This window comes from Chanos chanos, chromosome 9 (assembly GCF_902362185.1).
Source record: "Chanos chanos chromosome 9, fChaCha1.1, whole genome shotgun sequence".
In the NCBI taxonomy this organism is placed as follows: domain Eukaryota; kingdom Metazoa; phylum Chordata; class Actinopteri; order Gonorynchiformes; family Chanidae; genus Chanos; species Chanos chanos.
In genome coordinates, this window is record NC_044503.1 from 19,626,405 (window position 1) to 19,651,983 (window position 25,579).

A 25,579-nucleotide genomic window follows, 5' to 3' on the forward strand; every position below is an offset into this window, starting at 1 on the left:
AGAGAAGAGATGTACATGACGGAGGTTTTTTGACACCCCTGTGGGTTTTGATTTGTCTCTCAGGCTTTGGGTTTAGTTTGTTTTTTTAAGACTGACAGAACACGGTGTTGATTCTGCGTGGGTGTGGATGTATCAGCCAGCGCTGTGTGGTACTCCAGTCCATTCTGAGCCCTGTGGCAGGGGGACCATGCTTCACCTCCCTTCGGCACTCACCCTCTGTCTGCTCTGCTGGCTCTTCACTGGTAGGTCTCAAAGTGAATCTCTGGTATTTTCAGTCTGTGAAACACAGAGCAAAGCAGCTCGGTACCGTGGTTAATCTGATGGTCTTCTGTTGACTCTGTTGGCTGTGGTTTTGTATAGAAATGTAGTGAGGAAATGAGCAGTGAAAAACGATGGTGAAAGTGGTGAAGAAGTGAAAAAAGCGGTGAAAGTAAAAGAAAACTTGTGTGAGAGATTTTTTCAGGAGGCATTTGAGAAATTACGAGGTGTAAAGTTTAATGTAAAAACTCTTTGTGATAATCCACAGAAATGAGCTGCGTCACAGATTAGTGCTGGACTTGAATAATAAAAAAAACTAAACAGACTTAAGTATGTCACTGGAGTTTCTGTCAGTTAGAGAAACCCTTCATGTGTCTTACTCAGTCCTCCACGGTGTTTTGGAGTGTAAAACCGTGGACTAGTCAAGGAGGAGCAGAGGTCCCTGTGTTTAGTCACACATGTCTGGCCTGTAGAACAACTGATTTGTCTATTTCTTATTCTTCCTTGATTTCAACACGTTTGGCCCAGTTCTGATGATGAGCACTGTCAGTGGTCTGGAATGTTTCATGACCGTGAAAACCCCAGTGAATCGCCAGTAACTCATCAATCCATGACGAATTCAGGAATTTAATTTAAGTACTTAATATATTAAGTGATTTACTTAATTCTATCAATTTTAATTGCTTCATTATATGAGTTAAATACACCTTTATCTGTTAAAATGAATATACTTGAATTTATCAATTTAATTATCTAATCTTAAACTTAATTTAATCTGTTTAATGTAAATTGATTGACATCAGATGACATATGAAGGTCATAAAATGATCTTGAAATGAGGTTGTTTGTGATCATTAAAAGATGACAAATTCTGTGACATAATAATAATTTATCAGCTGTGCCCTGCATGATACTCTATTGACTCTTTGTCAGCAGAAGTCCCGATTCTGAGGTTTATTATGGTGGTAGAGTAAGATCATTCAACACTGAACCGACAGACAGAGCAGAAGTCGTCTGAAGTTCTGACATACTGTGGACTTACGGGACTTACTGACATACTGGTGTTCTTTAAATTTAATGACTAATTTATTAAATTCATTTGATACATTTATTAATTTGTTAAATTCTTAGAGCAAATTTCTGAAAGTTCACTGTATTCATAGTGAAAGTGCAAAAACAGCATGTCGCTGTAATATTACACATTTAATTTGCTTGTTAAATCCAAGTATTTCTAGAACATGCTGTTTTGTTGGATCTGGCTGAGAGAACGATATTTTGTAGAAACTCCTCTGTCTGTGAGAGATATAAAGAACTCCAGGTGACATTGTATCCGGCTGCAATTCTGGACTTGGAAGTAGAAGAGTTTTTTTTTTAAATTTATGTTTGTGTTTTGATGTCCAGTTCATGCTTCCATGACATGAATTATAGTAAATGTGGAGCAAATTATTTTATTTTCAGCGGAGTGAGAGGGGACTGACACGCTTTGGAAATTTGTGCAGGGACCTTGGCCACGGCTTTGAGGCCGAAACAGAGCAGGACTTAAATAATTACAACAATATAAAATCAATTAAACCATGTTCATCCTTCAGAGAATCTGGCCCTTGGCCAGTCCTAATAATCAGATTCATCCTGGATACTTAAGTTACAGGGAAACACATCCCTCTCCCCTCCTCAACACACACACAGACACACACACACACACAGACACACACACACAGACCTTTCACACATACATCATCCCCTTTCTTTGTCCAACAAACACAGTCATTTCATAAATGATAATTCCCGAAACTGAATCTGTCATTCTTCGCTGAATTTCCTTTTAAATGTCTGATAACGTGTTATGCAAGCAGGCCTGTAAAGTAAATTGTAAGAAGCTATTAAGTCATAACATCACATGTGGGGGAAAGGTTACCATGTCATAGAAACTTATGTTTTACTTTACTTTTAAGAAACCTTACTCATTTTTTTGCAATTTCTTTCTGTAAATCTGTTGGCCATTTTTATGACATGGTAACTTTTCCCCTACACGTGGACGTCGTTATTTAATAGCTTCTTACAATGAAAACCGCATTTGCATTAATCAAATTAATCACAGTAATTTCATTAAATACATTAATCACATTAAGCACATTAAATACATCAAACATATTAACCGCATTAAACACATTAATCACATTAAACACATTAAATACATTAATCACCTTAAGCACATTACATACATTAATCACATTAAACACATTAAACACATTAAACACATTAATCACATTTAACATATTAAATACATTAAATACATTAAACACATTAATCACATTAAACACATTAAATACATTAAATACATTAAACACATTAATCGCATTAATCGCATTAAACACATTAAATACATTAATCACATTAAGCACATTAAATACATCAAACATATTAACCGCATTAAACACATTAATCACATTAAACACATTAAATACATTAAACACATTAAACACATTAAACACATTAATCGCATTAAACACATTAAATACATTAAACACATTAAATACATTAAAAACATTAAATACACTGAACACATTTTAAACATTAATCACATTAAACACATTAATCGCCTTAAACACACTGATCACATTAATCAGATTGAACATATTAAACTCATCAGTCACATTAAACACATTAATCACATTTTTGTTTTCCAGCAGACAGTACAATTCTAATGCAGTACTGGTCCCTGTTGAAAATGTATAGAAAATTTCTATAACTGACAAATGTCATCAAATCACTTACAAACTGACAGACCAAACTGGACAAGATGTCTCTTTAATGAGAAAAATAAAAATGACTGAGTGGTTTTATGTGCTGTCAGTGTGAAAGAACCCCCCCCCCTACCCCCCCCCCCAGAAAACTTAGAAAAATAATGAGATGTCTACATGCAGTGAAATCTTGGCCCCTGTGTGTCTGTGTTTGTTTAGTGTTTGGCCCTTTGTAGTGTGGGGGAGAGCCAGTGGGGACACAGCACAGAGACAGTGATAGACGTGGAGCAATCCTTAATCACTGACTGGTTTATTTACAGAACAGACCAGAGGTAATGGAGGCTGGAGTGTCATATTTACCAATGATTTAACCTTTGAGAGTAAACGTTGGGAATTGAAACAGGACCAGAGCACATTACTGAGTCAGACATCTCTTTTACATTACCCTTAATGATCTCTTAATGATGTATTGCCCTTAATGATCTCTGATTGCTCTCACCAGATTTTCATGCCAACGTGAAGTCTTACCCTTAACCTGCACTTTCTAATTACTCTGATGCTCATCTCCCAGCAGACATGAGACCATCGCTGTAACTCCACCTCTCTTTAAATCGGAGCTCTGTAAACTGGTGTGTCAGTGGGTGGGTCACTGCGTGGGGAGAATCTGTTGGTAATGTGAACTGGGGAATGGTGAAGCCCTGCGTGGGACAGATTTGGGTTTGTGACTGTGCTGCAGACACATTGCCTGTTCTCCTCGGTGTGAGAGGGCTTCATTGGTGGAGTTGAAGTGGGAGAATGGTTAACATTAGCTACTCCTGAGGCATCAGAAACCACTGACAATGACTGACAATGACTCTTAGAAAGTCTTGTTTTCTTAGAAAGTCTGTTATTAACATCTGAATATGTCCCTTTATCTCCATCAGCACAGTGTTTCACTCACTCTTTTCACAGAGAACTCCAGCACAGCATTCCACTCACTCCTTTCACAGAGATATCCAGCCCAGTGAAGGTCTAACAGTAAACAACCATATTAGACTCTTGGTAGGACACAGGAGCAGTGTTAATTTCGTTGACGAAAACTGTGACGAAAACTTTTTTCCACGACAAAAACGAGACGATAACTAAATAAAAATGCACCTTTGAAAATGAAAACTGTAACGATATATATTACCATTTTCGTTGACGAGTACTAACGAAACGACAACATCAGAGACATACGAATGGACAAGCAATCGAGTTAAACCAACCTTAACTTGGCAACCAGCCAAAAGTCCCATAATGTAACGTAACAGTTAATCAAATCTTCTTTATAAACCAGAAGTTTCGGGTATTTTATACTGACTGCAGTAAAATACGGGCCAGTACTATATTTACCCAGTGCAATGCAATTGTCTTATAATATTACAAGTTAGATGAGCTCGTCAAGTGAGCACATGCTCATATGAAGAGAGTTTGCTCTAGATATAGCTTACTGCTGCATCCACGTGAAAACAGCAAAAAAAAAAAAAAGGTGCTGAACAGGAAGGTGAGGACAGGCCAGAGGCAAAGTTTGTCTTTAAACAATGTGGCTTGTCAGCGGTGTCAAAAAGTCGTTCGTCTCAGTGAATATGTGTTTTCTGAAATTACATATTTACACGTATTTGTTCTCTTGGTTATGACTCGTGTACGATAATTTTCCTCAACATGAGATAATTTTAAGCCTCTGGTACGATATTTTAACAATTCCCATCTGACTGTGGTGCTGGCAACTCATATCATGGCTACTCTCTGAAGAAGAAAAAGAACGGATTTGTGACTCCTTTTAACTGTAATACAACTGAAAGTAAAACACACTGCAAACAATGTGGGTGCAAAAATACTTCAAACCTCAAGAGACATTTGAAGAGGCGCCACCAAGAAATGATAAAAAAAAGTTTGACTTGTATCAAAATCAACTTAAAGGCTTGACTTTGTTAGCTAGAAGCAGATGGTTAAGTGTGATGTTCACTTTTGTAACGTTAATTATGCATACCTATAGCAAGCCTAAGAATATCTGTGTGCTTGATGAAATCACTGTGATGATTTAATTAAAAAAAAAAAAAGCAAATTGACGAAAATGTGACAAAAACTTGTCTAGTTTTCGTTTACTAAAACTAGTCTAAAACTAATAATGATCAAATTGCTAAAATATTAAAAAAAACGAGTATGTGTTTTAGTCAAAAGACTAAAACTAAGACTGAATCAAAATCACCTGCCAAAATGAACACTGCACAGGAGCAAACAGACTGTTAGGGATGGACGGATTAACAGTGTCTAATGGCTTGACTTTTAGACAGCCCTGCTCCAAACTGTTCAAATTACATTTACCAGGCATACATTAAAAATGTGATTCCAATCTTTGCTGAAATTTTATTTCAGTAATAAAAAAGTTATGACATCATCTATGTAGGTATTACATGATTCACTTTCACTGACACATTGTCTCTCTGTCTATGTGTGTGTGACATATTTCAGCCCTTGAATCACTTACACTCTGTGACATCGTTATTCTCTGTCCATGCTCCACATGTCTGACAGCACAGGTTTTCAGTGTTGTGCATGAACGTGCAAAGAGAATGTGTTTGTTTTTTTGGTGAACGGTGTACGTGAATGTATCCATTTGCAACTAAAGAACGTGAACTCGAGCATTGTTCAGGTGCGTGCGCAGGTGCCGTAAAACAAAGTGCATGCACACACGGTGCATTGTAAATAACACTGGCCAGCTTGACCATTTTATTGCAAAATGGCCAGTGCAAGTGGCGATTAAAACAACACAGCTAGCGGTACTGCTGAAGCTAGATCATATGATTATAATTTATTTTAAGTTCCTGCAAGGTGGGCAGGATATGTGTAATTAGTTGTTGCTTTTGTTCGAAGGGTATTATGCATGGTTTTTGGTAGGTGACTAGTGAGTAGTGAGTACGTTGATGTATGAGAAAACCATGGAAATTACTTTGTGTTTTGAACTTTTTACTTATATTCGCTTTTGCACTTCCACTAGTGAAATACATAACTTATGAATGTACAAGTACACACAACACAACCAGTGGGAAGTGGCAATGACTGGGGGCTAAGGATGGATGGCTAGGAGGAGGTTCTACTGAAAAAGATGAGCTCAGAGCAGCTCATTTAAAATAAATAAATAAATAAATAACAGAAGAAATGAACTGGCTACTGAGGACTTGTTCAAAATTCAAAATTGTGAATTATGAACATGAACTTGTTCATTTTAATCTGTGTGTACTGAATCTTAACCTAGCTCCTGTGAAGTATGAACTTGCACAATGCTGCAGGTTTAACAGCGAGTCATGTCTTTTACTCTATTTTATTCATGAGGTAAATCCCACTCAAGCTGATAACATCTTTTTTCAAGTGAGACCTGAACACGAGTGACACCCTATAGCTAAATCATTACACGTAATCACCGCACATATGAAATGAAAAGTCTGGAGCAGTACACCTGGTTAAAATACTGTCTGATTGTGGAACAGTACAGAAGCATGTTCTGTTTCTGCAGATCACCAACAGGCCCCAGGCCAGCTCACACAGGGTCCTTGTAGGATGGTGGTGATTGACAGTTTTCATTCTGTGTAGTTTTGGGTAAAATTAAACACATAGAGCTCCCCCCTACAACACTATATGACTTATAATGTTTGTGTCATGTAAAAAGGTTCAAAATGATTGATTAGTGTCACAGATGATATGGAAGTCTGTGTTAACCTTTACTGAGGTGACTGCTGTGTGAAAAGGTGACACTGAGATAAAGAAAAGGAACATTTTCTCAGTTCTCATAACACTGTGGTGTGCTGTAATTGAATGCAGATGTGGCAGGGCATTTTGGTAGTTTTAAACCATTACTGTACAGTTTTGGAGATAATTTTGTGGAGATAATAGAAGAAGCAGAGACTGATGACCAGTGATAGTTTTATAAATGAGACAGTTGTCCCAGTCCCCTGGTGGAGACAGAGGTCCACTGAGTCCACTCTTACTGAGCACTCAGTGGCTCCAGGCTGATTCTCACAAACACGCTGTGCATGTTTGAATTACAGGGATAAACTGTGTGTGTTTGAATAATGGAGAAAGACAGTGTGTGTTTGAAGTACAGGGATAAACTGTGTGTGTTTGAATTATGGAGAAAGACAGTGTGTGTTTGAATTACATGAAAAAACTGTGTGTGTTTGAATTATAGGGATAAACTGTGTATTTGAATTACAGAGAAAAACTGTGTGTTTGAATTAGGGAGATACACTGTGTGTGTTTGAATTACAGGGATGCACTGTGTATATTTATGATTTCTATTCTGATAAAGAACAGATCTGAGATCTGCTAAAGAATTACTATATGATATTAAATGTTTTGATAGAGAAACTGATGATGCAGTGTTTGAAATGCCATTGGCAGATCCTGGCTGTTTACTGTTTAAAGAACATAACTGTATCATTTAGTACATGTCACGCATGTATCTGTTATGATGCTGTCTCCAGCTCAAAAACCCAGCTGATAAAAACATCGTCTGAAATGAGCAGTGAAGTTGTGTTCTCTCTGCTTTCTCTTTCTCTCTCCCACACAAATCACCTTCATGTTCTTTGAAACATCAGCATGCTCTTTTATTCTTTACACTCAAAGATACAGAGACAGTTTTACACGAAAATGAAAGCTTTTTTTTTTTCGCTCCGGACAGTGAAGTAGCAAAGCTTCATCATGGATAGGTAGATCACTGGTGTCGTTAAAATAATCCTTTCAGTCCACAGGTTGGATTAAGCTGATCTGCACAAGAACAATGTGTAATGTGTGTAAAATAAGCAATGTCTGTCAGCTGAACAACCAAATTAGCCTAATTAACATGCATGTCCGAAATCTCCAGATTGTAGCTTCTCTCCAGTTGTCCTTGAATATATATGAGAAGGAGGTGAACGCAGATTGACCTGACCCCTGTGCTACATATTTGACCTGGAACAATCAAAGTGAACCCGTGAATGTGTGGAAACCTGTGGTTTGCGGTGTGCAGTCAAGTGTCTGTGTCTATTGTCTGGGTTGCTATGATGTTTAGATAAGATATCATTAACAGTTGGATTATTCAGACAGAGGCCTGGACAATGTCTTTAGAAATCCATGTGTGGCACTCCTCCAAACCTGAGTCCACCTTATTCACAGGCCGTTTGTGTTTTCTTCTTTTTGTATTGCGGGTGGTGGTTACTTCCCTGTCCAGTCTTACTACGCCCTCAGCAAAGATCTATACATGGAACTATTATTAGTTCAACAATAGTCGGGTGGAGTTTCCTTAATGTGGCTGATGAGGGTTCATCGGGTGAGATGGGGATTTGGTGTGGAGTTGAGTCTGTTGCTTTAAGTGTGAAAGATTTATAAAATAATTTCCGTGGACTCACCCAGAATAGGAAAGAAACCTTCAGAGGCTGATAACAGCTGATGAGTTACCACTTCAAATGAAATGGTTGCGTAATACAGCGTTAGATAACTGGAGACCGGCTGGGGTCACCGCAAAAGAAGAGTCAACAAAAGAAAAGAAAAGAAAAGTTTCGCTTAATTATATCACTGTTTGATATGACTGGTTCCTATGGTGACAAGGATTTGGATAAACTATGCTTTTAATAGCGACTGGCTGAAGCAGGCCTAATCAGTGTTTGTGTTTAGCATGGTGTTGGCTACTGTACAGTTTCCTCTGGGTAAGACTGGATTGGCAGGGTTTCAGGGGACACAGACAGGAACTGTGGTATAGAATGAGGCTGGAGCGGGCGTCTGGGTGGAGCTTATATAACCATGACCAAGCTTTACTGTACTCAGACCTGTGTCACTCAATGTGCCCTGGGCCAGATCCATAACTATTACCAAGCTTTACTGTACTCAGACCTGTATTACTCAGTGTGCCCTGGGCCAGATCCATAACCATGACCAAGCTGTACTGTACTCAGAACTGTATTACTCAGTGTGCCCTGGGCCAGATCCATAACCATGACCAAGCTGTACTGTACTCAGACCTGTGTTACTCAGTGTGCTCTGGGCCAGAACCTTTGGCACTATGATCAGTTTGATAAAACAGGCCAACGTAGACGTTCTTTCGTATAGAACAGGTACACAGATCTGTTAAAAATGTATTGAGGTATCACACAGTACATACAGTGACATGGTCCTCTTTACGTTAATGAACAAGTTTATATTTCTGTCATGACGATGGGTGCAATGACTGAATGTAATTCTGGTTTATATTGCCGCCATGATGATGGACGATGTGGTAACAACGAGGAGTGAAGATGGAGTAAAAGAGGGGGAATACTGTCCTTCTGTCTCATTGCGTTTTAACACATGCCTTTATTATTCATTTACTTACTCATTTTATCAACATTGGTAGTTCAGAGACGGGTAATTAAGAAACCCCCCAAAAACACTGATAAACATGAACTCTGCTGTTTTTGTTCTGTTCTACACAGTTCACTGAGTCATATCTGAGCGAATCAGAGAAATGTGAAATTCATAAGCAGTTTTTATAAAATCAATGTTGTCTTTTTATAAAATACAGTTCACACAAGGTTATATAATAATATTATATAAAAATAATAATATTATTTCCATAATATTTTGGTATTTTTTGGGGGGGGGGGGGGGGGTCTAGCAACCTGTGATGATAATTAAGACCGCAGTGACTGGACATCCTGGTAAATTTGATATTAACCTGAAATGCCTTCTCATTAAAATGAGAGAAAAAATGCTTTAGCAGTCAAGTATGGCTTAATTACAAGAGATGGCAGTTATTTGTACTGGTCTTAAAGTCTTAAATTTCATGGTTTTTGACAGCTGAAGAAGACACTGGGAAAGCTGTGCAGTTCAGTATTAATTTGATTTGATAAAATGTGTTAAGAGATTAAAGGTCTGCTGATTTCTTTGAAACATTTTGGATATTAGCTAGTTAACTTGCCTTTTTTCCATCTGTAATTCTTATGATGATAGCAGTGGAATTCCTGGCCTGTTATAATATATATATATATATATATATATATATTTATTTATATATTTATTTATTTATTTATTTATTTTTACTTGTCGTAGTGTAGTCCAGCATGGGGAGATGTTGAGATTAGCAAGGCTTTGTTCACACAGAAGGGAATTTTGATTTGGTGTGTACATCATTTGTTTTTCTTGACTGTTTTCAGCGATTTTGTTAGGTGGTGTGTATCTGATATCAGTGTGAACTGATCTCTGTCCTGAAATGGCCATACGTGTAAAAAACATTTAAGAGAGAGAGGCATCATCCCTCTCTCTAGTCACATCAGTTACACCAGCTTGTCCTGGAAACCAGTGAAGTAACGGCTCAGTTTTCACACTGATGATTAAAAATGGAGACCAGCTGCAGATTTCTTAGACTTTGATGACATTGCCAAAACCAGGGCTTTAAAAGTCTGTGCAGCCAGCACTGCTTTGGGCTTTACATTTTTTATGGGGTTCTTTTTTTTCCGACAGTCATGGCAACACAGGGTTTTGACAGGTTAAATGAGTTTGTCTCATTTGGGCTAGGTCCAATGTTGAACTGTTCTCATGTGACCCTTTTCACCACATACAGGTCACAGAATATGGAAAAATGCATTTTTGAACATCAAACAAAGGCCATCCACATCAGACCTGACAATATTGAGGAAAATACAAACAACCCCAAATTGTTGGATTCTTCTGGAAATCTCCTAGAAAAGGGGAAAAGTAGAAAAGCAGAGGGGGAATGAATTTACAATACTGAGAGATTGTGATGCCAGTCCAGAATGAAACATTTGACCCTGACTGATTGTGTATCGTCCATCTTCCCTGACAGTTTGGTTGCACACTGTTTCGTTGTTTCACTGTTTTTGATTGCTTGTGCTGTGCACACACTCTGACGTCTGCCATGTGTACTGCCATTCACTGCCCTACCTTATCACTGGACCATTACATTCTACTCAGACTCATTCAAACGCCAGACACATCCCCACACCAGACTCATCCCCACACCAGACACATCCCCACACGAAAGTCACTTCCACACCAGACTCATCTCCACACCAGACTCATTCAAACGCCAGACACATCCCCACACCAGACTCATCTCCACACCAGACACATCCCAACACGAGACTCACTTCCACACCAGACTCATCTCCACACCAGACACATCCCCACACGAGACTCACTTCCACACCAGACTCATCTCCACACGAGACTCACTTCCACACCAGACTCATCCCCACACCAGACTCACTTTCACACCAGACTCATCTCCACACCAGACTCATCTCCATACCAGACTCATCCCCACACCAGACTCATCTCCATACCAGACTCATCCCCACACCAGACTCATCTCCACACCAGACACATCCCCACACCAGACTCATCCCCACACCAGACACATCCCCACACCAGACTCATGCCCACACCAGACTCATCTCCACACCAGACTCATCCCCACACCAGACTCATCTCCACACCAGACACATCTCCACACCAGACTCATTTCCACACCAGACTCATCCCCACACCAGACACATCCCCACACCAGACTCATCTCCACACCAGACTCATCCCCACACCAGACTCATCCCCACACCAGACTCATCACACTCTGACGTCTGCCATGTGTACTGCCATTCACTGCCCTACCTTATCACTGGACCATTACATTCTACTCAGACTCATTCAAACGCCAGACACATCCCCACACCAGACTCATCCCCACACCAGACTCATCTCCACACCAGACTCATCCCCACACCAGACTCCTCTCCACTCCAGATTAATCTCTGTTCGAAATGTACACTCACTGACTATATAGTGCAGTATATAGTGTGTCGGCCATCTTGTAGTGCTGTTCGAAATCTCAAATGAAATTTTACGACACTATATAGTGCGCTACAGAATCGTCGCGAGGCACGGCAAAATGTAGTGTACAGAAGCACCCTTAGACCATCGACTTAGACTATCATACATTGCGGCCTGTCTCGTGACAGCAGAGAGCCCAGTCAGGTGCAGATATTCTGGCGTTTGTTTATGCGACAGAGATTTGACAATTTAGATCACAGCGTGCCGCAAACCCTCGCGCTCTAGAATCTTTTATGACAACATTGATACAGTCATTGGACCACAGCCGTAACGAATAAGTAGCCTCTCTTGTCCGTGTGATCGGTTACCTGGCTGTAACTTCAAAAATATGTCTGTAACACAACATGTACCTACTATAAATGACAAAACAAGGACAATTGGTGTCCGCCTTCGCGTAGCGCCTCTATGTGCTGCACATGTTGCACACCCCCTTTTTGCGCTTCTGAATTCAAAGATATACAGTATATCATGTCAAATAGACCAAAACCCTCTAGTGCCCAGGGAAGAAAAAAAGAAGAGAAGAGGAGGAAAAACGGGGGAAAGAGAGAGGTAATGTGATGAAAGAATAGTTTATCTCTTGCACATTACTGTACTTATCGTTGGAGCAGAGTGTTACTAGCTTTGGACGATAGTAATGTTCACTAATTTAATAAATAGCTAGAGTTAACGTCAGTCACTCCCACCTTAAATTCATTAGGGAAAGTTGGAAAGACTATTCAGGTGTTTGGGGAATAAACTTAGGGTGACCAGACGTCCTCTTTTTCCCGGATATGTCCTCTTTTTCGGACCTAAAATCCGTCTGGCCGGGATTTCTAAATTGCCATAAATGGATTTGGCTTTTGCTCTCCAAAGTCGCCATTCATTGTGTGCGTATTTGCATTGCTTTTACCTTTTTCTTTAAGTCCTGCTATCTCGCACGCCACCAATGGACGGTCGTGTACACTATCATGGCATAAACATTGGTTAAACTGCATCTCATTCATTACCGTTAACACCGCAGCAACAGCTAAGAGATCTTTAGAAAGCCGTAACGCCACTTTAATGGAAAGAAATAAGGTCATCTTGCCACTGTTATTATGCTAGCAGTTATTTGTCTTATTAAAGACTAGTTGGCTACGTATTGCGGAAGTCCAGATGGAGTTTCACATTGCATTGTCAAACATCAGCCTTACATGGGCAACAACAGGAACCAAAAGTGACATACATTTAAATTTCCCCGCAAGTTAGGAGGGGAATGCACCCCCCCCCCCCCCCCCCCCCCATGCTCTTTTTTGAAATTTAGAGAATACACCTTTTCTTTTAAGTGTGCTGCACGAAAGCATCATCCACTGTCTGCCTCAAGAAACTAGACATGCCTTTTTATTGACACCTTGGTCTAGTTAGCCAACGTTAGCCTTGCCTGTAATAGTCACTTAAAATGCCTTTGCATTTCCACCACCTTTTGTAATGAATAGTTGTAAGCCTTTGCATTTTCATTATCGATTAGTCTTATATGTATAGCAAACAGTATGCATTATGCGAGAGAAGTGCTCACTGGATACATGTTTTGTGCATGAATGCTAGGTGTAATTACTCTTTCTGTTTGTATGTAGAATGTTATAGGCTATAATGTGGCTTAGCAGTTTCTGTGTGAGTGTATGAACACAATGATTGGTACTGGAATTAGCTGTGATGCAAGGGGCACCAGCTAAAATCTTGCCTAGTGCACCAAATTGGTCAGGGCTGGCTCTATCATCTCCACACCAGACTCATCTCCACACCAGACTCATCCCCACACCAGACTCATCCCCACACGAGACTCATCCCCACACCAGACTCATCTCCACACCAGACTCATCTCCACACCAGACTCATCTCTACGCCAGATACATCTCCACACCAGACTCATCCCCACACCAGACTCATCTCCACACCAGACTCATCTCCACACCAGACTCATCTCCACTCCAGACTCATCTCCACACCAGACTCATCTCTACGCCAGATACATCTCCACACCAGACTCATCCCCACACCAGACTCATCTCCACACCACTGTCTCCCCTCTATTCACATCCAATCACTTAAATTTTTTGATGATGGGATGGAGAGTTGTTGATGTCTCAAGGACCCCCAAATGGCCATGCGGCCCGCTGCTTCCCGCCTCTTTCTTTTGTTTTTTGAGTCAACGCTGTATTAATTAGGACTTCCGGACAACTAGTGCTGCTCTAGAATCAGAATCAGTATCAAAAAAAAGAAATCTACCACATGCCTCAGTTAAACTGTCTTGTTCCCTCTCTTCTTTTATCCTTATTTCTCTGCCCCAGTGCTGGGGTATCCATACTGAGGCATACAAGGTTCCAGTCCCAAGCTTCTGCTCCCAGAATTAGGCCTATATACTTCTGCCTGGATCTCCTGCAGGCCCCTGTTCTCAGCCAGCAGCCCACCTGTGATACTACTCAACCTGACTATGTACCAAGAACTACCTGTCCTTTATAGCCATGCCAAAATGTTTTAACCACAGCAAAGCTAATCGCTCTCAGCCACTGTATGGTTGGTCTTAAAGACAGACTTACTGATATGAACACTGCTTTGTTATCAAATTAATCTATATCTGACACCACCCTAGAACTCCTAGAGCCTTGTATATGAACTCTTTTGTACTATAAACAAATCACTGCACACATGTTATTCTGTATACTGTAAATAATTTTATAGACCATTGAATCTGTTTACCCTGGACTCATTTTAAATAGATGTCTCTATTCTGTGTGCTGGCCAGAGGAGGATGGGCTCCCCCCATTAAGTGTTGGTTCCTCCCAAAGTTTCTTCCTCCTATTCACTTCATTAGGGAGTTTTTCCCTGCCACTGTCGCCTCCGGCTTGCTCACTGGGGGGTTTAGGCACTGATCGTTGTAAAGCTTTGAGACAATTTTGATTGTAGAAAGCTCTATACAAATAAACCCAAACTTGAACTTGAACTAGACTCGTTCCACACCAGCCTCACCAGACTCATCCCCATACCCAGGGCTCCACTGAGGACAATAGAGGGCCAATAGAGGAGTCTTACCTGGACTGTGTGAACAAAGTGTTGAACTCATATGAATTCAACAGCTCAACACCCAGAAAACAGGAGCTCACGTCTGGGGTTTCCCTCAGGATACTCTCAGAGTTCCTGTTATGGTCTGTGCATAAAGAGAGTTACCATCCAGTCGCCCACAGCTGTGTGTGGAAATGGCCGGAGAAAGCAGTCTATTGTGCTGTGTTGCATTCATGCACTATGTGTTGCATGTTGTATGCATTTTTGGATGGGGGTTGAGGTTAACGTTTTTAACAGACTTTTTAAGGTTTACAGTTCCTGTTGTGTTGACTGTATTACAGTCTGTTTTATACCATACGACATGCTGTGCTTTGTTCGCATGTTTTAGACAGAGGGGCAAATGGAACTGATTTAACGCATGTTTACCGCTGGGTCCTTTAGATTAGACAGGTCACGTTTAGAGACACTCTGAGGTGAAAGCAGACATTCTGATGTTTGGATGTTTGGTGACCAGAGCTGAGAGTTTCTCTGTTAAAGTGGTCCTTGTCACGTCTTCCTGGTTTTAATCCACGTATTCACAATCATTAACAGGTAATTTGTGTTCTGTGTGGGTGTGGGTGTGTGTCCGTTCCACAGGTAACGCCTTGGACATCTCAGACTTGACCCTGGTAAACCCAGACACAGTGGTGTCGTCAGTGGACTCTACTCTCCTGTGTGTTAGCAGTGACTGGACATCCAGCGGTTCCCTCAGGCTGGGGCATGACTTCCCCCTCCCTGGACACCAGATCCTCAATGCTGTACCTGACAAAACCTACCGCATGGCTGCCAAGTTCACCTGGAATACACGCAGTGACATCTTTGGCGCTTTCTACTGTCGAGTCAAAAACTCTGACTCCAGTAAAATTTACACATATAAGATGCTGAATGAAGGTACTGTGATGATAGTAGCTGGATGAAGCCACTGTTATGATAATAAATGAAAACCATACATTATGTGAACGTATTTAACATATTTAACTGGTAATCAAGCTGACAACACAACTTTATATGATGCTGAGAAAAAGCATTAATTTAATGCTAATTTGGTTAGAGGCTCAAATCCCGATTGTAACATCACAAAACAAAGCAAACTAACGATTGTGTTTAAATTCAAATCATGCTGACTGAACTGTGTAGAAAAATTACAAATGTTCAGCCCTCTGACCTGAAAACAAACAAGTACTCTTTTCCGTAGAGTTCTGATGAAAAGGACAAATTGTGGGATTAAAATTCATGTAAAAAAAAAGAGAGAGAGATCAACATGGCTGAATAATCACTTATTACATAACATTTATTCATTCGACAAACACTTTCATCCAAATCAACTTCTAAGACAGGCAGAATACAAACCAAACATGTAGCCAGTAAAGAGTTCAGTACTAAGTTCAGTATAAGTCGTCATATTCACTGTTCAACCCCCCCTCCCCCCACCATCAAACACAAACAGACCTGGGGGTGGTATATGGTGATGTTGAACTTCACTAGGTTCTTTGACTTCCTGTCAGGGTTATTTGTTTACAGTAGAATTCCTCATTCAGTTCCACATTTTCACCAGGAGTCTTTTTCCTTCACATGTTTATTTGTCCAGAATACTTTATTTCTGATGAATCAGTACGTTTAGGTCTGGTTTCCCCTCTCCTCTCTCCAGCGACATTCCGCCCGGAGTCTTTGACCATCACGGCCAGCGTCCATGAAAACGTCAACATCTCTTTTACGCGAAGAAAAGTGATGGAGGAAGATCTGGTCATCTATAGGAATGGTAAAGCCACTGAAACACACATTGAAGACTCAGTCCACTGTCAGTTTTTTTTTAAACTGTGAAACATGTAAGCTATTCTACAGACCCTGATGACATGACAGCTCAGGCTAGTGTAAGCGTTTTCTTCAGACATAGTACAGCCTCATTGAGACAAACTCAGACGATCTTATGAGGTAATCTCATTTTATATATCAGGAAATGTGAAATGAATCTTTCCTGGACCAGTCCGCTCATGTAACAGAGAGGATTAGGAGCTTGAAGCTTTGTGACTGCAGAAACATGATGTTATTGTTTAAATAACGTTATTGAAGGTGTTCACCTCCTAAAGCTCATGCATTGTGTCCATTAGGCTCCTTTGTTCATGCTGTACCCAGAGCAGAGATTGAAGATTCTCTTCACTATCCCATTCATAACGTCTTGGTGTCGGATGCAGGACTCTACACCATCCGCTACATCGCAGGCGCCATGTCCACCTCCGCCATCACACGCCTCATCGTCCGACGTGGGTGACCTCATAACTAACTGCTGTTGTGTTTTACTGTGTCACGTCGGGTGATTACGTTCCGTTTTCTATCTCTACACTAGGAGATCTGGTAGTCATCTATTTACAGCCAGTTTCCCCCTGCGTTAGTGAATGTTATCCCATTATCAGAGCACTGTAGAGGCATGCAGTTTATAGATGTGTGTTTCTGAACCATTTGAAGACTTCATGTTAATGTGTGGATAGTGACAGTCTCCTCTCTGATACTGTTAAACAGCTCTAGGGTACTGTGGTGCTGTTTTGATTCCTGAGGAGAGACGTGGTCTTTTTAACACAAACAGTTGTGTGTGTGTTGCCAGACTGCGGGGCTGGTTTGTGGGGACCTGACTGTAAGAATGAGTGCCCACCCTGTGCTAACGGGGGCATGTGCCACGATGACACGGGAGAATGTATTTGTCCTCCTGGATTCAAGGGACCTCACTGTGAGACAGGTAAGTTCACCTGTCTTTGCACTGTCACTACTCTAAGTGTGAGAGAGGTAATTTCACCTGTCTTTACTCCATCTTTACTGTAATGGTAAAACAGGTAAGTTCACCTGTCTTTGCACTGTCTCTACTCTAACTGTGACAGAGGTAACTTCACCTGTCTTTACTCTGTCTTTACTGTAACAGTGAGTCAGGCAAATTCACCTGTCTTAACTCTGTCTTTACTGTAACAGTAAGACAGGTAAGTTCACCTGTCTTTACTGTAACAGTGAGACAGGTAAGTTCACCTGTCTTTACTCTGTCTTTACTCTAACTGTGAGAGAGGTAACTTCACCTGTCTTTACTCCATCTTCACTCTGATGGTAAGACAGGTAAGTTCACCTGTCTTTACACTGTCCAGCATTTCTCTGGGTCTGAAGTCTTGCATTAAGAGCAGTGTTTTGCTCTAATTTCTGTTATCTATTTCTATATTTCTATATTTGGTATTATTATTGGTGCCTGTTTTAGTCTCAGCTCATAGTTTGAATTCTCTTCTAGCTCTACTTCTACCTCAAATACGACTGCTGCTACACAACACATTTTTAACTTTATGTCAGTGATTTTGTCCATGTAAGAATTATAGAAACACTTGCCCTAATATGTCTGGGGTTTTTTTTCCCCATAAAATGTCAAGGAAGAGGAGAAATGTTTTTCTGTATCATATAAGAAGGACCAGTCATGTTAATCATAATGTCTTTTATTTATTTTTTTTATTCTGTGCAGTGTGTGGAGATGGGCGGTTTGGGAAGAGCTGTAAACACCTATGTAGAGACGGTCAGTGTCGTTCCATGCTCTTCTGTCTGAGAGATCCGTATGGATGCTCCTGTGCCTCAGGGTGGAGGGGATTGAATTGCAGCGAGGGTGAGATTGCCATCTCTGACCGAAAAGATCCCTCTGATCTCCCCCTCACATAAACACACAGTGCAGACTGGACCTCACCACACAGGGTTACACTGTGTGACACGCTCAAACACACAGGACAGACTGGACTTCACCACACAGGGTTACACTGTGTGACACGCTCAAACACACAGGACAGACTGGACTTCACCACACAGGGTTACACCGTGTGACACGCTCAAACACACAGGACAGACTGGACCTCACCACACAGGGTTACACTGTGTGACACGCTCAAACACACAGTGCAGACTGGACCTCACCACACAGGGTTACACTGTGTGACACGCTCAAACACACAGTGCAGACTGGACCTCACCACACAGGGTTACACTGTGTAACACGCTCAAACACACAGGACAGACTGGACCTCACCACACAGGGTTACACTGTGTGACATGCTCAAACACACAGTGCAGACTGGACCTCACCACACAGGGTTACACTGTGTGACACGCTCAAACACACAGGACAGACTGGACCTCACCACACAGGGTTACACTGTGTGACACGCTCAAATACACAGTGCAGACTGGACCTCACCACACAGGGTTACACTGTGTGACACGCTCAAACACACAGGACAGACTGGACCTCACCACACAGGGTTACACTGTGTGACACGCTCAAACACACAGGACAGACTGGACCTCACCACACAGGGTTACACTGTGTGACACGCTCAAACACACAGTGCAGACTGGACCTCACGACACAGGGTTACACCGTGTGACACGTTCTTGCTGTGAGGCAACAGCACTACCCAATGTGCCACTGTGCCGCCCGTTGTCAAATCAATAAGAAGATTTTTGCATTATGAAGTCTTAGTTAACAACACTCCATGTTCAACCTTATCTAATGAAAGCATGACAAAGATCACTTTATATAATGCTATTCCCTGTTGTATTAATGTGATTCTCTACATTTCTTGACTGCTCTCTTCTCCAACCCAAAGGATTCAGCACTTTTAGACCTACGACAAACAAATTTGACAAAAAATTTGTGGATTCAGACTTGTGTAAACAAATGCAGTCAACAGGAAACTGTTGAACTGCTAGTTGTAGTGCACTGAGGTTGGATGTGACTAAATGGTTGTGATGTGTGTCACTATAGAGTGTCCCGCCGGTTTCATGTGACTAAATGGTTGTGATGTGTGTCAATATAGTGTGTCCCGCCGGTTTCATGTGACTAAATGGTTGTGATGTGTGTCACTATAGCGTGTCCCGCCGGTTTCATGTGACTAAATGGTTGTGATGTGTGTCACTATAGCGTGTCCCGCCGGTTTCATGTGACTAAATGGTTGTGATGTGTGTCAATATAGCGTGTCCCGGCGGTTTCTATGGAGCTGGATGTAAACTGAGGTGTGACTGTCATGAGAACGCAAAGTGTGACCGGTTCCGTGGCTGTGTATGCGTGGGGAGACATGGAGCCCGATGTGAGAAACAAGGTGAGAAGAAAAACGCCTTTAAGAATGCACATGGTGTATGTTCATTTCTCTTTGAGTTAACGTGCTAGTGTTGGGTGTCTTTTTACAGACAAAGCTCCTGTAATCGTCAGCTCTCTCAGGGAAACAGAGCTAAACTCAGGGGCTGTTTACACAGTCAACTGCTCCGCTGTTGGCCAACCAGCAGCGCTTCACGGGGAAATCATCCTTTTGAAACCAGACAAAAGTACAGTCTATGTGAGTGCACAGTCACACATCGGGGGACGTATCAGTGTCTGGTAGTCCAGCGCAGGCTAAATAACTGTTTATAATTAAATAAAGATCATATACATAGAATATATTATGAAGTGGATGGAGAAGAAGCCCCACAGCAGTAAAAAGATTTTCCATCTATTAGGACCATGCACTGTTAAGAAAAAAAGAAATTAAATATTGTCTGAATCTAAGGTGTACACACATTGTCTGAATCTAAGGTGTGAACAATATGTTTGTTTCTGTTTCAGTGGAATATTTCCACACCTTCTTTACTGAAGTTTTCATCTTTTCGGTCTTTCTCTCTCTTTCTGTTTGTGTGTACGTGTGTGTGTGCATGTGCATTTGCTTGTGTGTGTGTGTGTGTGTGTATGTGTGTGTGTGTTTGTATGCCCTGTAGGCAGTGGACACAGAGACAGTGAATGACCAGACCACCTCCATGTTCAGAGTGGATAAGATCACTCTGTCTGATGCAGGCCGCTGGGTGTGTCAGACCAAAACCACTGCAGGACACACAGAGAAGGACTTCATAGTTACTGTGAGAGGTGAGGTTATATGCGTGACTGTAACAGCCCAGTCTCACAGGAATAACATCAGTACTCTTTCCCATTTGGACTCTCCTGTCGTTCTCTTTCTCTCTCTCTCTCTCTCTCTCTCCTTTACTTCTCTCTTGATACAGTTCTATGTGCTGGATCACTATCCAGGGGCCTGTTGGTCATTAAACCAGTGTTGTGAGTTGTTGAAATCAGGGTGAACACTGGTCCAGGTTCCTGGAATGAACATACTGGTACACAGTCTCTTAGCTTTGACTTGCACTGTTCTCTGTGTTGGTTTCACACTGATTGTTTTTGTACCCTGTATGTTTTCTCTGTTTCTGGAGACAGACCCATCTCTGAGCCAGCGTCTAGACGGTTCAGGGTCGTGATTTATTTTGTTTTTCGGATCTGGGCCGATCTGTTTTTCCCAAGCTAGAGAGAACTCCCATCTCATTTTACTGTTTCGTTCATCAGAGCTGTTGCTTTCTCCATTTTTACAACTGCACAGACTCTGTAATTACTTTGTAATTTACACCCAAATCCTTGTGTTTAACTGAAAATTAGAGTGGGATGTTAGATAGCTCAGTCCAGATGCACTGTGATCCGTCTGAATGGACGGTCTGTCATTGTCGACTCATCCCTCTGTTTCAGCGCCCCCCCAACCACAGTACCCCCCCCAGCTGAACGGCAGCGGCCCCCACCACCTGGACATCCACATCAATAACGAGGCTTACACAGGGGATGGGCCTCTGACCTCTGTCAAGGTCGTCTACAAACAGGAGAACACATCTTTGTGGGAGACTGTGGAAGGTGAGAGATTCTGTTGGTAAAGGACAGATTGTTTCCACATCTGTGAACTGGTCAGCACAGGATCCATTACTGGTTTAACAGGAAAACTGCAACGTCAAATCTGTGTAAAGTGGGACTTAAAACACCACAAATGAAGTTACCTATTGATTGTCTCATGCTTTTAAAATTAGGTCTTGATATTTTTAGTGTGGCCTGATAAAAAACAGAATAAAGTTTGTAGTCACTGCAGTTCTTGACCTGTTTCTGGCAGGATCAGGGGTCAGTGCTCAGTGTTGAAATGTGTTTACAATAAAAACAGTGATGAAAAGCTCTGTCCAGTGGTCTAAACATAATTCTCACATCTCTTAAAATCAAAACATAATATGACCGTAGATAACAATGTGGATGAAGTCATTCACAGGAAGGGCCTTTTTGTTTTGAGAGGAGAGAATACAGTTTGTTCCAGGACCTCTTTTCCTCCTCCAGTAACTCCTCTCTTCAGCCCAAGTGCTGGTCTTCACACCCTGACAGCAGTGCAGGGGAATGAATAACCTCAGGCCAGGGTCCGCTGGCTGCCTCAGGTGGATCAGGAGACACAGCATCACTGACACACAATTAAAGAGCTGAGAATCTTTACTAACTCATTCAGTTGGGTAAATACCAAAACATTTTTTTAAAAATAGAAAATGATGCTAAACTTCCATAAGTAAGTGACAGTGACAGTCTAGTAGGTCATTGTACTCAAAACAGTGGTGAAGTTTACTCTGGTCTTTTTTCACTGGTCTGTGTTTAAATAACATAAACCCATTTAAATAAACTACACATAACTCCACAGCCTGATCAACCCACTTATGAGCTGACTCTTTCTGAGTTTGCTTTACATTAAAAAAAGAAAAACAGTTCTGTCACTGGTTCATCTTCACTCATAGGACTGTTTTTTTTTTTAAAGAATTATTCAGAAATGGCTTAGGTTTGAGAGTAATCATTAGTCCTTAACTACTAAACATCAGCCTGCACCGTTATCGGCGTCTGCACTGTGCTGGGTAAAGATTGATGTCATTTCTGCTGCAGTATCTGCTGGCCCATGCTGTGGAGCCATAGGGAATTAGCCCCAGTCAGATTTAATCTGTAAAGCTGTAAACTGGAAACACACAGGAACTGGACGACTGTTAGAAGTGACTTTAATATAAATAAATAAATCTTGATGGTAATAAAATCATCATTAATATTATTACTTGTAGTAACAGTTACAGCATTACAGCAGTTCTGACAACTACAGAGTAGATTGGTGTCATATTTGACATTAGGGTAGAGTACAGTATATTGACTGGAGAGGCAGATTTAGGCAGACTTCACTGAGGTCACAGACTTCACTGAGGTCACAGACTTCACTGAGGTCATAGTCTTCACTTTGCTATGAGGTCATAGTCTTCAGGTTTACTGCTCATTCCTCTGTCAGGGTGTAGATTGTGAATTACGGGTTACCTTTGCAGGTTGTGTGTTTCCCATTAAATGTCCTATTACCATATTCCTTAAACAATATTCTTCTATTTTTCCTTCCCTTTCTCCCCATCCTTGCGTGTGCGTGTGTGTGTCTGTGTGTGCGTGCGTGTGTGTGTGTGTGCATGTGTGTGTGTGTGTATATGTGTGTGTGTGTGTATGTATGTGTGTGTGTGTATGTGTATGTGTCAGTGAGCGGTTCCCACGTAAGGCTGGAGAATCTCATCCCGATGACTAAATACATAGTGTTTGTACAGCTGAGTAGACGAGGTGTCGGAGGAACAGGCTACCCAGGTCCTGAGGCCAGTTTCATCACACAGACACAGGGTATTTATGCCTCACACACACACACACATGCATGCACATGCATACACACACACACATGCACACACACACACACACACACACCTGGACCTGGAGTTGGTCCTCGGGCGCCGGTGCCTGCGCGTGCAGCTGGCCACTGCTCCTAGCTCATAATGCGTGTTTTACTGCTCTAGTGTGTGTGTGTACTCACTGCTGTCAGAATGGGTTAAATGCAGAGACTTCATTTCACTGCATTTCACTGCATTTCACCTGCTTTTATGTGTGTGTGACAAATAAAGTACTTCTTATATGTCCACCAAATGTTTCAGTATATCAGATATGTTAGTATACGAGATATTTCAGTATACCAAATGTTTCATTATACCAGATATTTCAGTATGTCAAATGTTTCAGTATACCAAAAGGTGAAATGACTGACTTGTGTTGGTGTGATAGGAATGTAATTTGAGAAACATTTTTGTCTCATTTCTTAAATTTTGTCATCGTTTGTGTCCTCAGATTTTCCCTTACCCAAAGGGCTGAGAATGATCCCACTCAATCAGACCTCTCTGGCCCTGTCCTGGGATGCAGTGCTGTCTTACGTTGCAGAGGAGTGGAACTTTATTGTGGAGTGCCGTAAGCGTGGTCAGATTGAACAGAGATACTACCTGCCATCCAGCTCCACGGGCCACGTGCTGACTAACCTGGAGCCCAGACACAGATATGAGTGTTTGGTGTGTCTCAGTTACAGTCTAGTGGAGCAGCGTTGTCCGGCCGTGTCTGCCTGGACCCTCAGTGATGGTAAAGTCTTTTTGTTATTTTTCACCGTACCCATGGTTTGTATTGCAGTGAAGTTGAGTGAAAAAAACAGGAGAAATTTCTGAAAAGTTGCTGTTGTGGATGAAGCTTGTGCTTATACAGCCTTGACAGGACAGTGAGGCTAAAAAGCTTCTAAAAAGCTCTCTGAACTTATTGTTTTTAGAATATTATACTTTTTAAGAGTATTTGACTTTTTGTTTTTAAAGTTTAAGACTTTTTAAAAACCTCTAACGCTCTACAGATTTCTCCATTATCTGCACAGAAGCCTCTTGTACCTCTGTGATACCCTGCTGAATCTCTGAGTCTTGGTCTCTGTAATAACCTGCTGAATCTCTAAATGTAATTCATCTCTGTGATACCCTACTGAATCTCTAAGTCTAAATTGCTGTGATGCCCTACTGAATTTCTAAGTCTGAATCTTTGTGACACCCTACTGAATCTCTAGGTTTCTATTTAAATGCAAGATTAAAGCACTGAGACAACAATCAAGGTTAAATTGAGGTGCTGAGAATTTCAGAGGAGTGCCCAGTGACTGATGACTGATGAGACAACATCTTTATGCTGAACCATTTAATGAACTATGACTACAATACTGGTTCATGAAACATAAGTTCTTGAAATCGGAAAACTCTGTCTATATCTGGGTGGTCTGCTGAAGTTCCTAAGACACAAGTTTTGTTCATCTTATCTGGACCCGAAAAACCATGCCAAGTTCCTTTTATCACTGATGTGGTAGACGTGCTAAGGTTCACTTTAAACAAACAAAAAATCTGTCCTACACTTGTGTGACTGCATTTTTCACAGTTTCTGGTAAAGATTGGAATCTTTATGAGCCAGCAACCCCTTGTGAGTCTCTGTTATGCTAGAACATCTTCTAGCGTAACAGACATGTTTCTGTGATGTAAGAATTAAACTGTCTACGACACAAATGAAACCTTCAGGGGATGCTGAGACACTCCAGAGAAACCTACATTCACCTCTGATTCCATCTCCCATCTGATTTATTCGTTCTCATCCCCAAAAACAGAGGCCCCTCCTCCACCCTCCAACATCCTCACCTGTAACATCACTGACACCTCTGCTGTCGTCACCTGGGCCGTCGCTGAGGGACACTCCATCTCCAAGGTCGTCATCCGCTACCAGGTCACGGAGCAGGTCAATTACAGCCAGCTGGCCGAGCTTGCCGTGCAGCCGGAGCAGACGGTGATGCAGTTCCAGCTGCGAGGCCTGCGTGCAGACACGTCCTACGTCCTCCAACTCTGGACGGTCAACAACATGGGAGAGAGCTGCAAACGGCCGCAGGTCCAGCTGCACACTCTCATCCCTCAGGAGAACCCCC

The 25,579-nt window shown here is 41.5% G+C and overlaps 1 protein-coding gene across 2 annotated transcripts in view; it reads left to right on the plus strand.

Moving 5' to 3' along the window:
* tek (TEK tyrosine kinase, endothelial) overlaps positions 1–25,579 on the plus strand; it is a 33,700-nt gene continuing 8,121 nt past the window's right edge. For both annotated transcript variants that reach the window (XM_030784516.1, XM_030784517.1), the window contains exons 1-13: positions 1–242; positions 15,531–15,824; positions 16,582–16,692; positions 17,042–17,194; positions 17,533–17,664; positions 18,421–18,558; positions 19,919–20,044; positions 20,133–20,278; positions 20,694–20,838; positions 21,481–21,639; positions 23,311–23,445; positions 23,941–24,222; positions 25,268–25,579. In XM_030784516.1, the coding sequence (XP_030640376.1) occupies positions 128–242; positions 15,531–15,824; positions 16,582–16,692; positions 17,042–17,194; positions 17,533–17,664; positions 18,421–18,558; positions 19,919–20,044; positions 20,133–20,278; positions 20,694–20,838; positions 21,481–21,639; positions 23,311–23,445; positions 23,941–24,222; positions 25,268–25,579 (2,248 nt within the window). In that variant the 5' untranslated portion in view covers positions 1–127. The remainder of the gene's footprint in view (positions 243–15,530; positions 15,825–16,581; positions 16,693–17,041; positions 17,195–17,532; positions 17,665–18,420; positions 18,559–19,918; positions 20,045–20,132; positions 20,279–20,693; positions 20,839–21,480; positions 21,640–23,310; positions 23,446–23,940; positions 24,223–25,267) is intronic.